The sequence below is a fragment of the Rousettus aegyptiacus genome, unplaced genomic scaffold, assembly GCF_014176215.1.
Source record: "Rousettus aegyptiacus isolate mRouAeg1 unplaced genomic scaffold, mRouAeg1.p scaffold_m13_p_4, whole genome shotgun sequence".
Classification (NCBI taxonomy): Eukaryota; Metazoa; Chordata; class Mammalia; order Chiroptera; family Pteropodidae; genus Rousettus; species Rousettus aegyptiacus.
The window spans coordinates 91820050-91834428 of NW_023416307.1; the positions used below are offsets into that span (position 1 = coordinate 91820050).

The 14379-nt window shown below is 48.1% G+C and overlaps 1 protein-coding gene across 2 annotated transcripts in view; it reads right to left on the bottom strand.

Annotated features, from left to right (window-relative positions):
- NUP210 (nucleoporin 210) overlaps nucleotides 1–14379 on the bottom strand; it is a 92115-nt gene that overhangs the window by 13361 nt on the left and 64375 nt on the right. For both annotated transcript variants that reach the window (XM_016135572.2, XM_016135574.2), the window contains 8 exons: nucleotides 13054–13116; nucleotides 12647–12826; nucleotides 10016–10096; nucleotides 8792–8923; nucleotides 7348–7506; nucleotides 4385–4476; nucleotides 2548–2722; nucleotides 969–1144 (listed from right to left, as the gene is read on the bottom strand). In XM_016135572.2, the coding sequence (XP_015991058.2) occupies nucleotides 969–1144; nucleotides 2548–2722; nucleotides 4385–4476; nucleotides 7348–7506; nucleotides 8792–8923; nucleotides 10016–10096; nucleotides 12647–12826; nucleotides 13054–13116 (1058 nt within the window). The remainder of the gene's footprint in view (nucleotides 1–968; nucleotides 1145–2547; nucleotides 2723–4384; nucleotides 4477–7347; nucleotides 7507–8791; nucleotides 8924–10015; nucleotides 10097–12646; nucleotides 12827–13053; nucleotides 13117–14379) is intronic.

Sequence of the window (14379 nt, forward strand, 5' to 3'; positions counted from 1 at the left end):
ACAGCCTAGAACAACTTCTTAAGCCCTGCACCTCCTCCTGATCTGATGCTTCTCACTCCTCCTGGCTTGGTTGCATCCCTTTGGGGCAATGGTCTTTAACCTCTAGTCACATTTGGAAGCCTTGCTAAAATACAGATTGCTTGGCCCAGTGAATGTGCATTGCTAAGACTATCCCAGTAATGTTGATAATGCTGGTCTAGGACCACACTTTTGTGAGCAACCTCTCCAGAGGACTCAGAAGTTTCAGCAGGCCCAGACTGAAGCCATGGCTCTCTTCTTTGCTCTAGAGGTTGCAGTTGTATTTCAGAAGAGTCATCCAAAGGGAATGGCATTTGGAGCCAGGTAGGATCTGGTATTCAAACCCGACTTCCTCGCTGTGTGGCCCTAGACAAGTGGCTTGACCTCTCTGGGCCTCAACAAATGGGCTACAGTGAAGAGCGAGATGTCATACAGAAGGGCCTGCACAGAGCAGAGGGTCAGTGAACACCTGAGCATTGGAAGGTGTATGCCTTGCTCTGACCAACTTCTGTAGAGCCTGTAATTGAGGCTTTGCATCCATGGATCACAGGGCCGGGCCAATGGCCAGGGTTGTTTACATCTCCCTTCAGTCCAGCTTTCAAAGGTGCAAAAAAAATCTTATTACAAATCCTCTAACTACAAACCCCAACATCTGTGTTTTGCTTCCTGACCATTAGAGGACGTCCCTCCTGAACGACATCCTGCTATAGAGTAAACACAGGCTCCCAGCCACGCTTTCCCCTTGCTCCTCCAGCTTCCAGACAAAGCCTGGGGCTTCCTTCAGTATTCTTGAGAGTGGCACATCCTCTCCTCTTGGAAATGCTAAGAAACAAAACTCTTCTTCCAATGGCATTAGCCTCTCCATGTTGTCATCAGTCACTCCATAAATTAAATCTGGGTACAATCAAGACATGCCTTAACATGGGAAATGAACATCACCCACACTCTACCTGTTAATTGCAAAGTTGAGGACTGAATTGTGAGCATGGAAGATGTCTCCAGAGTTGTCATGGAAGTGGACAGTGAAAGTCATGGTCATTCCCAAAGGCAGGGCCACCAGGGCCTCCTTGTTCTGAGTGTGCAGAGTGGGGCTCATGGAGATCCTCAGGTAAGACACGGGAGACACCTGGAGGACAATGAGCAGGTATAGGAATTGGCTGTTCTGAAAACCCATCTCCCAAGGAGCAGATGCTTGTCCCTAGCTGGTCCCCATCTCAGGAAGGACTAGGGGCTGGGCTGATAAAGAACAAAGGCTTCGCTCCCCAGAATATCTCACCCTAGTGCCAAGATTCCCACTTCCCTACACAGCAAGCCAACCTAACTCACAAGAGTCAAAGTCTGCCATTTGGAAAACTTAGATCATGAATCATGTTGCAAAATATCTCTGGGCTTTGACTATTCAGATTCTTCAGAGTCCCTAGATCTCCAGGCATTTAAAGTAGAAAAACTGCCCTCTTGGATTATAGAAGCAGCGTTAACTAGGGCCACTGCATACTTGCAATTGTTTTAGGAAAGAACACAAGGGAGAAAGAGGGAGTGATGGGTTTCAGGAGCCCAACATCCTGAGTTACATACAGATCAGCCTTCTCTAACTCCAATTAAAATCTTCCCTGGACAGAAAGCTAACTCCCCAAAAGATGTAATTTCTTTAACAAAGTTCAGTGGTACAGTGACTGGTACATAGCTGGTGCTCAATACATATTTGTTGATATCAGATGGGTAGTCAGTCACGTTCACTTGCTCATAAACTAGGGTGGCAGTTCCTTGCCAGGTACTCACCTTGGAACAAAAAGACATTAATTAAGGAAATAGGCCTGCAACCCAGGCAAAATCTAAAAATGAAAGTGGTCATGTATTTTCACTGTTATCTAGGATTCAGAAAGTGGCTGTGATAAGATATGGAAAGAAATAGACCTCAGACCCAATTCAAGGATGTCCAAAAAGAAAGTCCCCATCACTAAGGAGGGACACAGGAGGCAATGTGATGTGACTGGAGGACACAAACCCGAGCCAGACCACTGTGGGTTAGAACCCAAACTCTGACTCTCAATCACTGTGTGACCTTGAGCAACTCACTTCCACTCTGAGTCTTGGTTTCCTTGCCTGTAAAATGGGTCAACTATTTCTCCAAGCTGCCATGGATATACTGTAATGATTTGTGGGTAAGGTATCTAACACAAGCATTCAATGGCACCTAGCATATTCCAGGTGCCAGCTGGACAGTCAGGACTGTAGGGTGCCAATTCCAGCAAGTCATAGAACTTGCTCAGCCTCAGTTTCCCCAACTATGAGAAAAGGTCATTATAATCTATAACCTCTAAGGACCCTTGACTTTGATAGTCAGAAGACCCTTGACTCTGTAGTTTTTATCTAAGACTTTTGCCTCTGAGTTATTTTGAAATAAATTCTTACATATGATTTCTAAGTTGGAAGGTGAATGTATTTATTCACTTACACCTGCAGGGGGAAAAATATTACCTTGACACTATTGCCTTCATTACTCTAAAAAGGAAAAGAATATGATCCTACTTTTACTGCAACGATGATGGTTTGGTTGGCCCCGAAAGGCTCTTGTGCAGTCACTTCAATTGTAGAAGTCCCAATCGTGGACCCAGATGTCAGGAAGCCTTTCTCATCAATGTGCACCACAGGAACCTTCTCGGGCCCGTCGAGGACGCGGTAGCTCAGGGATGCTGCACCAATCCTTTGGAAAACAAAACAGAGCCCTTTTCACACAGTAAAAGTGGCTCACAGCAAAGGGCCAGGGTTCTGGGGTTCCCCACTGCTCCTGGGAGAAGAAAAAGGACCAATCTTAGACCCACGGTGTATCAGGACACCATGGGGGCAGCTTGTCTGCAGCTTCAAGTTACCAAATGAAAACTTAATTTGGAAAACAAAAAGTTCCAAGGAAAGCATGTTTCTGGCTCTTTGGAGAGTAGCACCTACTGGGCCTGGTTGGTCAGCAAGGAGGGAAAGACCATGAGCACTGAGTTTCTGTCATCCACTGCATGGGGCATTTATTCTATCATTTCTGAGGCAAATTGTTTTCAATTTATTGAAATAAGGCAGCCTGGCATAGCAGAGAGGATGGGTTTTGAGTCAGAGAGAACCCCAAAGCAGTCCCAATGCCCTGCAAACATCTGTGTACCTTTAGGCACATCATGCCCCCTTTCCTGGCCTGTTTCCTCAATTGTAAATGGGGAGTGATGCCCTATTTCCAAGGGCTGATAACAGGGTAAAAATGAGCTACTTGCTCAGAAAGTGGTCTGTAAAACTACTGATATTATCTACTGAGTAAAAGACAAATTATACAGTATTTTATGCTGTCTTACAACTATGCTTTCCCCAACTATGTGAATATTAATATCACAAAGAAATAGGAAGCCTCTGTGCTCGACCTACAGACCTTCCTTAGATGATTTTAAACAAATGTTACTGCCTCTGCCTCAACTTTCTCCACCCTCATCAATCCTGTTCTCCTAACCTGAAGAATTCTTGCATATCCTTCAAGACCCAGCTCATGCCTTCTCTAACTCCTTACATGGAAGGCCCTTCTTTGGGCTATGGCTTGAACATTATACCTCATTTAATTATAGCCTTTCTTGTGCTATCCTCTTTTCCCCACCAGACTCAAGAGCACCAGGTGTTATCCATCTCTATTCCTGAAGCCTAGCACACAGTCTGGTGTTTACACAATTTGGTTGAATGTATATCATGTGTATGTGTTTCACAGAACACATTAGTGCTCCTATGGTCCTTACAGCCCCCCATTTTGCAACTGTAATTCAAATGCAAGTCATTGTTACCAAAGACATCACCTTGGAATGCAAGGTAGGAATCATGTTTGTAGACATGCTTTATTTATTTTTTTGTAGACATGAATAAAAACTGTGTTTCTCAAGCGTTAATGTGCACCCCCATTGCTGGGGGGATCCTGTTAAAGTATGGTCTGGGGTAGAGCCTGAGATTTGTATTTTCACATGTTCCCAGGTGATACCCATGCTGCTGGTGTGTGGACTACATTTTGAATGGCAAGTCCTGAGGAAACAGGGGCGTTTGAAAAATTTAACACTTCCAAGTTGGTACTTTTCCCCCTATGACATACTGCATTTTAGCAGCAAGCATTAAAAAGTTTCTAGGTTACAGGAAAGATAAGAGGGCCCCACAAGGGTAAATGACATAGAAGTGCATGGAACATCCGGAGAAAAAGAAGAAAAAATGCAGAAGCTGCTCTCATTTTAAAGGCAACACCAAGAAAGATGAAGCAGCCATGGCTTCTTCAAGCTGCTGACAACTTTGACAAATGAGTCATCGAATGCTAGTATAATTTCACAAACTTGCTGAAAACTAGCAGCGGGTCACATACCTGTTCGTCTGAAGCTTAATAAATGAGTTGGGTGACATTAATATTTGTTCTGCTTCTATTTCAGGGTTCAGCAGCAGCAGCTTTTCAAATACCTGGAATAGAGGTACATTTTATTTCCTATGATACAGAAGAATCATGTCTAGGTATCTGCTTCTTTTTCAGCAGGAAGAGCCAAGAGAGGCCCAGAGAAACTTCCGCAAGCAAGCACCTGACAGATAGCTGGTGAGGTGCTATAAGAGGCCAGAGGTGTGAGGAGGAAAAGCAGGGGGGTGGACGCTCTGTACGCTTTGGGAGGTGCTTCACAGAGTCAGAGAGCATGAGCCTCTGCTTCAATTCCCAGAGAGGAGACTCGTTTGCCAGGATGTGTGCTCGGAAGGCAAGACACAGAATTATGGGGCCCAGGGTCTTGCTCAGCCCTCACTCTGCCAGGACTGGGTTTGGAGAAAGCACCATCTAGTCTCCTTTCTCTCAGCAAGACATCCTGCTCCTCACCATGACCATCTCAAAACAACGTTCGTCCCATCCCTTGGTCCTTATGTCACTCTATCCTTCCAGGTTCTCGCTGGATCCGCACAGAGCAGGAGTGTGTGCTGGGGTATGTTGGCGACTTCGGGCCAGCAGATAATAATAAACCAGGTAAGGTCAGATTGAATCTGATCCTATCACTCCCCAGGGGCCCTGGGATCCTGAATGGCTCCTGGAGCCACAGCGGCAACACTTACCTGGAACTCTAGACCCCTTCTCTGCACAAATCCTAATGTCCCCACCATTCTACTAAGTCCCCTTCTCTAAGGACCTTTGGGGCTGGCATCCTGGTCATCTGAGCCTGGATGCCAAGCAGTTTTGAGCTCCCCACTCACGAGCTTCTGAGCTGACTAGACCATCTGGTTTCTTCAAGGGCCTGTGTTTAAAATCATCTGAATTAAAGGAGATTTTCCAAGAAGAAGCCAGCTGACTCCTCTCCATTCAAGCATCACGTCTGACCAGATACTTAAGCCTAGATTTTTTGTCTGTAAAATAGGTTTAAAACTAACAATCCTTGCCACGCTTGTCTCAAAGAGCTGTGGTATTCGCATGACACAATGTGAGTGGCAGTGCTTCCTAAATGGGGAATAATAAACAGCCTTTGGTAGCTGCATGGGGTTCTGACGTGAGGTGAGTCCTGCTAGGCAGGTGGCATCCAGAGCAAAGCAGTCTCACTAACTCAGCTCAGATACATATACTGTGCAGGAAATATACATACAAATATGTTTCTTAAGCCTGTATTCTTTGTTGCCCCTCTTAAGCTGGAGGTGAAGGTACAAGAGATATATCATTTTCCTGTGAGCTGTAAGAAAAGTAGTAATGCAAGTACCATGGCACCGATGCTAGGCCTCACTGCCAGGGAGACGACAAGGAAAGGTGGGGCCTCTGGCAAACTGCAGAGCACAGCTCACTGAAGGGGAGGCTGTTTCTCATCTCCTGCTGATTTTGCCACGTGGCAAATGCATATCTCCAGGACAAGCTGCATATTGGAATCTCTATACAAAATCTTCCTATTTTTAAATGTTGGCAACAGAAAGAATTGTTTCAAAGCACTGAGTGAGCCAAATAAAACACAGTTTGTAGGCTGGATCCAGCTTCTCTAAGTTGCTGATGTACTCAAAACTCCATCTTCTGTCAGCTAAGGAAACCAAGGCACAGAGACAAAGCCCTGTCTTTAATTCTATGAGAGGTTCCAAAACTTAATTTTATTTTTAACCAAGAACATGTATTTGTGTTTATGCATCTGTGTACTAATGTTTGGGTGCATATACATGCATGTCTGTGTCTATGTGTGCATGTATATATATATATATATGCACCTGTGTCTGTATGCATATATGTCTTTGTGTGTGCAATGTTCATGTGAGGCAAAGGTGAGGGGGGCTGGCTAACAGACATTTTCTTCTTTAAGAATCTGCTTCTTTACCCCTTAAGCTGTGCCTAGGTTAGAAATTGTTTATTCTCGAAGAGGGGGCTTGAACCCATTTCTTTTTTCATAATAGTTAGGGTCTCCTTTTGGTTTTTCTTTGCAATTTAGGAAGACCCAGAAGTTACTGAGTCCCAGATCAGCAGACTGGGGCCTTTGAAACTAAAAATGCCCTTTAGAACAACTTGTTAATCCCCTAGTTTGACACAAGGGCCTCAAGAGGCAGGGGAGGCAGGAGGGCAGGCTGCAGGGATAGAGGGGAGGGATGGAGAGCTGAGCTGAGCCCTGGGCTGGAGGACTGCTGGGCTCTTTGAGTCTTGAAAGGATAGTGTGCCCTCTTGGGGCTATGAGCAGGCCACTTCCCTCTCTGAGGCCTGATTTCCATCTACCAACTGATGGGTCACATGGTCTCCCAGGCTGCCCAAAGGGCCCACCAACCACTTCCTGGGACCTGGAGGGGGCACTTCCTCCATGAGGCCACAGGTTCATTGTCAAGCAACAGTGCCTGCAGCTCCTGCCCCTTAGGACTCACGGGAGCTCTGGGAAATGGAGAAAGCACATCTGCCTCTGTTAGGTGCTCTATGAGTGTTTGTGAAATAAATGTGAACAATTACATTAATGTCAGCTCAGACCATTTTCAGCCTCTTGCTCCCATGAAAGTACCCCAGACTCCAAGTTCAGAATGATTTTCTATTTTGGGAACATGTCAAGCTATTTCAGATCTTCAGACCCTTGCACATATCATTCTCTCCACCTGGCCTGCTGGCCAATTCCTCCCATCCTAAAATGTCACTCCTCTGTGAAGCCCTCAGTCAGCCACACATCCGGGCTCCCACAGCATCTTATACACCCCTGATCTCAGATCCCTGCAGACTGAGATCTCCTCCGCGGCAGAGCCCACAGCCCCTGGCCAGGAGCAGTGGAAGGACTGATGTGTGCCCACATTGCCCAAGAGAAGGACACTGGGCTGGCACTTACTCTCCTTTTGAAGTGTGGTTTGAAAGTCCTTTACCTGGATTTGGATCTCATCGGAGAGTTCTCTGGCAAAGCCATGAAGCTGTCCAGCTGTGGGATCCAGAGCCTTGACCACCACTCTCAGGCCAGTCCGGCCTTTCACCCGGCCATGCACGGTCATTGCAAAGTTGTACTGCGACGGGAGTTGAAGTGATGCCTGGGACATACACCAAACATGTTTTCAGGGAGAGTCCCAAAAAGGCAGAAGCCAGACAGAAAACCCAGACTCCTGAGAGCTGCCTGCCTGTTCTCAAAGGCTGTTGCCTCCCTGCCATGGTCAGGGCCTGCTAACCCCGGGCATGCAGACTGCAGTCACCCCAGCAGGAGCGCAGCACACCCCATGCTGAGTTACATGTTCACAGATAAATGTGGAAAATGTTGGGTCAGCTCACCAGGGTCAGAGTTTTAATGGCAGAACTCAGAGCCTTTGGTGTGTGGAGGAGGTTATGAATCACCAAGAGGGATGCTAGGCTTGGCAGTGTTTCCCTGCAGAGCCCTTCTGTTATACAATATCTGTGAATAAGTCACACTTCCTCTGTACCATGGGAATAGTCTGCGGAAGGCCCCCAGCACTGAGGATAGGGTGGGCCGGGGAAGGCATTTACCCTATACCAGATGAACTTCAGGCAGCCTCTAGGAAACCCAGTTCCTGTGCCTGGTCCCCTCCCCTTATTATTCCTTCCCCCTCACTCTCCAAAGGCAAGACAAGAAGGAATAGCCCCAAACCACCTCCCACTCCGTCCTGCATGCCCAAAGCCTTCCTAGGGTGGCAGCCTGGAGTCACCAAGGCTGGTGGCCAGTCCCTTTTCCCCACTGGCTCATTGGGCAACTGTATGTGTGCCCCTCCCTATGTATGGACTCCAGTTAACACAAGAGAAGTTTAAGTAAGTTTTCTCCAACGCCTTCCAGCTCTGAGATCTGAGAAGGGGCCAAGGTCCCCCTACAGAGGGGCTACAGGAGAGGAATTTGGCTTCTGTGATAAATAAGGAGAAAACTCCAGGCTTGCCAGGTGTCATCTCAGAAAGTGGGTAGAAGTTACAGACCAGGGATCCCGACCAAGACCCTGTGGCATTCTGGAATTTTTGTGACTTTCCTGTTATTTTTGCTGCCTTCTGTTAGTAAGCTACCTAAAGCCTCTTCTGTAGTGGTTAGCAAGAATGTGCTTAAAATGAAAAGGGTTTCAGACAGTCCCAGGGTACTGTGAGAAAGGTAACTAGGGAACCATGTTTCCAGACATGAAGACTGAGATTGAAGAAGGGCACCAGGGGACAGAGAGAGTGGCAGCAGCATTTGGGAGGGGTCCCAGTGAGCCTAGAAAAAGCAGAAAGGGGCCAGGATTGGCCCAGAGTGAACATGCAGACTTCATGTGCAGAGACATGTGGAGGACCCTCCCCGCCCCAGATGCTGGCCCGAGATGAAGGGGTCTCTGGGCAGGTAGTTACCTCATGGTGCCGTCCCTGGATGTCTAGGATGTCCCGCTTGGTGACCGACCAGTGGAAGGTCAGGCCTGGCACAGCATTGCCGAAGGAGAAAGGGTTCTGGTTGTTGGTGATCCCGGTGATGTAAATGGGCATCTGCAGGGGAAAAACTAGGCCCATGACCACCAGAGGCCCACTGCTGGGAAGCCCTGGAAGCCCTGGGCACGGCCCAAGCTGCCTCTCCACTGCCCGGGGATGTCCGCGCTGCCTTTGCACAACATGGACTGTGCCGCTTCTGCTTTAACCAGAGAAGGGCACAGCGCAGGTTTGGGAAGGTCTGAAAAAAATAGCAAATGATCAAGCAGGAGACAGAACTAGCTCCTTCCTACCCTGTCCTTCTTGGGCCATGGGCTGTGTCTCGCCTTGTCTTAAAGATTCCATTCCTGAATGACCCCCTAGAGCTCTAGGATGCCTGCATTCCCCAGGAGCATAATGCGCCCTGTCTAAAGTCCCTGCCTATACTCCTCTCTCTCAATCTAGCAGGGCACCCTGCTCACATAGTTGGGCATGGGTGTGATCACAGCTTCCTCCAATCTATATTTACTGAGTGTCTACTGCAGGGCACACATGAAGGTCATGCAGCAAAAGGTAAGAACAGACTCTGAGCCAGTTCCCAGCTCCATCACTTACTAGCTGTGTGACCTTGGGCAGAGCCTTAAGCTTTCTATGTGTTCATTTCCTCATCTGCAATATGGAGATGATATTGGTAGTTACCTCAAGGGGTTGTAATAAACACCAAATGAATTAGTACATAGAACGCACTTAGTAGAGTATGCCCTATACAATGGTAAGCTCCTGGTATGTACCAGGTGCCATTCTAGGGGTGGGAAGGTGACAGACTAGTGGAGACAAAGGCATTACTCAGTAACTGCACCAACACAGAAGTGGAAGGGGATAAATGCCATGTGTAAAAGGAGCTTTGTGCTGTGAAAGAGAGTAGCTGTGAGTGTTTGTGCGGTCTGGAGCAGAGAATGTAGGGAAGGCTGCTTTTGGGAAGTGGAGCTGAACCCTGTAGATAAACACGGGTTAAGCAGATAAAGGGGCAATGGAGAAGTGCTCCAACAGAAGAGACAGTGTCATAGCAGTGGCTCCCCAAGCTCACCCTGAACCAGAACTCAGAGCCCCCAACCTGCCAAGAGGCTGCTCAGACAGCACAGACAAGAGGGTCTTGAGAGGGTTCCACCTTACCTGGGTCCCTGTTCTCATCCGAGTGATGGGGGCACGGATCCTCACTGCCTGGAGAAGCAGCACCTCCACCTCCACGAGATCCTAGGAAAAGGGTTTTGGGGCTAAGGCTGGCTGGGAGTAGGGGTATGTGCTAGCAATGGGTGTTTCAGAAACAGACCCCTCCAAAAGAGGAAGTTCCAGCTGAGGCAACCTCCGTCACAAGGCTAAAAGGCATCCAAAGGGTATCTAGCTCAATGCTTCTCTTCCTGAAGTAACCTGGACTTATAGGTGGCTCACCTCATAGAGACAGGGCCACTGCCTCCCTCATCTCCCTGTGGGTCCCAACCTGGCTCTCTGAGCCTACAGACCTGTCTGATCCAGTTGCTCCAAGTCAGTACTGCAGAGACTTGGGAGCAGTGTCTGAGAACTGTTCTTTTCTAGGCTGGGAAGACCTCACAGGGACAGGGCTCCAGACCCTTCTAACCCCAAATCTAGCCTGTTGATCTCTCTAAGCAGAGTACATGGATGAATCAAGAGCCAGGTAAATCTCAGTAGAGAAGACCTTACATCCCCCTTCATTCGGAACTCTATACTCCTATTAACCTGGCCAATGATTGACTTTATTGTCTTCTTCAGAGTACTGTTGATTCCGGAACATAGGCTAATTAAACCTTTAAGTCCTTTTTATATGTGCTCATGCTGAGCCCATCTCCCATGTCTTATGATCTGGACTAACATCTCTTAACACATAGTAGATGCTCAATAAGCATTCATCTCCTTCCTTCCCTTCATCCTTCTCATTGTTCAGTCACTTCATGCACATCCTGGCCCATCCCTCAACTTTGGTCTCAGGCTAAACTCCCTCCTGCCCAGACTCAAGGAGATGCCTTTCAGATAGAGCTGGTAGCACAGGTCCTTCATCTGTCAAGGGGAATCAGGGCCTTCTCCTAGCATTTCCCCTAACCTACCAGATGGTAGATACAGAGAAGAACTGACAGCGAGGTCAGACCACAAAGAGGCCAGGAGGAAAATGCATGGCTATGTGCCCCTCTGGCTGGATTTCCAGTCAGCTGCCATTTCAGCCACCTAGGTAGGTCCCCAGGAGAAAAAAAAAAAATGAGCAAGTTCCTGAGGCCACAATACTTTGTTCACACTTGATCCTTACTTTATTCTCCAGGACATCTATTTGAAGCCTGCTGTATGCCATAAGATAGACTTTCACATTCACAGGCTTCCTTTATCTTTATAAAATCAATATGCAGAATCAGGGTGTTCACCCTCATAATTCAGAAGGATTGTGTGCTTTAATTGGTATACTTGGAGAGACTAAAACTGCTGGAAAAAATGCGTAAATTGATGAACTGAATGTAGGATCAAAGTCAGCCTCAGGGAAGGAGGATACCAGCCTCTCCTCTTCAAGGCAGCACATGCACCAGCTTCCCAGGCATTGTCTTCTAGGGTCCCAGTTCTGGACGAGGAATAGGATGACTGAAAAGGTTCTTGTCCACAATCATGTTACACAAAAAGAAATGCCCTTAAGCTCAGATTTCCAGCATAGGCATGACCACGAAGCAGCCTTCTGAGATGCTTCTGCAGGTTACCACAGGCCAAGGTACCAGGGAGAGTCCAAGAGCCCTGTGCCCTTCTAGGAAGGTGGAAATGATCTCTCACCTCCTTTCCAGATGCCCAACAAGGTGCCCACACTCTGGAATGAAGGGAAACTATAAGATTTGGGAAAATCAATTTTCACATGCTTGGATTCAGTCCCACCGATGTGGAATAGGGAGTCTCTCCTGAGGAGAAGACTCCCCTAACTCAGCCTTCTAGCATCATGTTAACCCAGAAAAGCAATCAGGAAATGTTCCCCACTCTGGCAAAGAGGCTTGGGAGATAACTTCTAGTGGAACAAAAGATACTAGTGGATGATATATGTTTTCTGTTTCTCCCAGAAATACATATCCAGGCCTAAAATATCAGTGTCCAATTATCTACACTTATAAGCAGCCAAGCCCGCGCATGACTCTGAAAACTTGCACTGTAATCCACAAAGTGTATCAGAGCCAACAGCAACCCCTTCTCTTCTCTCAAAACTTCCCCAGCTCTGCTTGAAATGAACAAGCAAAAGGAGCAAGAGCTCGGCTGTTGGCGGTCCCAGATCAGGTCCTCAAACTACCTTGTAGTAGCTATGGGCCATTAGCTAGCTGTTCCGTAGGCCCCTCATCTGCAAATGGAGCCAGCAGCAAAATGCACAGGAGAGGACTAAAGGAGTGGAATGTAAAGCGGTCTGTGCAGAGTCTGCTATCACAGCCGCTACCATGATCATGCACTGGAATGTCCCTAGAACAGTGGGTTGGAGACCCTGTCTCTTAAGGAGCAGCTGAGGGGAAGGGCAGCCTTGGAGGTCTAGGTATCCCCAAGCTGGCAAGGCTGGCCCTGGGTAACAGGGATAGACAGGTGCTGCAGATTCAGAGGGCAGAAGCAAGACTCTCAGAGAGGGGTAGTTCTCGAGAATAGAAGCCAAACTCAATAAACGGGGCTTCTTCCCCTTCCCAGCCGACCACCCTAGCAGCTGCCAGGGGGACGAGTTATAGGGCCACACGACCTGGGTGAATTCAGAAAGCATCCATCTTTGATGGATCCCAGGCCTGTTACCTGAGACACGATGATGAGCTTGCCAGTCTCAGCATCCACGGCCTGCACAACCCCCGACACAGTGCTGTTACCAACGGTGAGCCCCCGCACAAGCCCAGCACCGCTCACCATTGCAACACTCTCATTGCTGATGGAGAAGAGGATGTTGGACTGAGGCTGGGGCCCACCCTCAGAGGTGATCTGGAGTAGGGAGAAACAGAAGTTCCTGTCAGCCCCTATCCTCCCAGCCAGCCCATGCTTCCTCAGAGGATGAGGGCACCAATACCCCCAGAGAATTCCATCTTAGCACATCTAACACCCAAGGTAGGTGGACATGCCTGGAGCCAAGGCAGGTTGGGCGGCTACTGTCTTGTTGGTGCCTGGCTGCAGGTGGGGGGTGGAACAAGGATGTGGCCTTTGGCTCTTACCTGCATCACGGCCCCGATAATCAGCGTCACCTTTCTGGGTATCAGCCTAAATGGGGGAAAGACCTATATGTGGAGACAAAGAGAGAAAGGGACCATTGCATTCCAAGTTCATGCTGCTAGGCATAATTCATAGGTAACGTTTTCAGGGAGAGGGAAACACAGTGCATGGATATCACTCCTCTGTGAAGAAGTGCCAGTGAGAGCCTGGGGTTCTGTGCCAACTCTGGGGGAGCCCAAGTGGCCCCCACATGATCTCATCCTACCCAGGGACCCAAGAATCTGTGGTTGGGTGAGATGTGCTCTGCTGTTTGTGACTGTCACCTGGGAACCATAAGAAATGCACATTCTCCAGGCCACTCCAGATCTGCAGATGCAGAGGTGGGGTCCTGTGATCTGTATCTTAACAAGTCCTCCAGGAAATTCTGATGGGTGTCAAAGTTTCCAACCCAATGCCTCCAAGATTTCCTCAACTCATCTTTGAAAGGTTGCCTCTTTCACTACATTTCTCCAAATTCCTATCAACGAATTGCCTTAGAAGTTCTCTTCTTCAATGCCTTTAAAACTTTTCAGATAAGGAAAATGGCACCCTGGGGAAAGGGACAAGGATGCTATCTTTGCAGCAGGGCAGAGCTCTCACATCCTGTTCCTGCATCCCCCAACCCCCACCCGGCAGGAGCATGAGGAGAGCTTGAGGATGAATGAACACACCAGTCAGCCAAAGGGCTGCTTTGTGTGTGAGGATTACTTTTTGTGTAGGGCTGTGCTATTTATAGGCAGAAATGAATTCCACTTCATCAGGAGAAGGATGGTGCACTTCCATGTAGTAGCACAATCTGTGTCCACTGACTTCAGAACACAGATTAATTAATATAAAGCCTGCCATCCCCTGTGTGGTTGAGACCCTTGAAGGGTGCAGGCAGGAGCCAAATAGTTTAGTGCTGCCGCTAAAGGATAAACTTGGACATGACTTCTTGGCCATGGCTGCCTTGGCTCCTGATGACTCTGAGGCTATGGTTAAAACCAAATGCCATAAGACAGCCCCAGGTCACACGCTGAGATGATGCTGGGGGACCTCAAGGCTCTTTTGTCCAGGAATTGCTTGGTATAGGTGCTCCCAGTGTGAAAGCTCACTGCTTCTAAGGGCCTGTTCTAATGTTCAGACCGACAGTCAAGAAAAGCTTCCACACACAAGCCTAGATCTGCCTGCGGCCTCTGCCCAGCCACTGCTTTCTGGCAGTTGAATGGTTTAAATATCCTGCCAGTCCGCGGCCGAGTATCAGGTCACTCTCCTCTGAGCCACATCATGCCCCTTATGTCCTAGAGAGA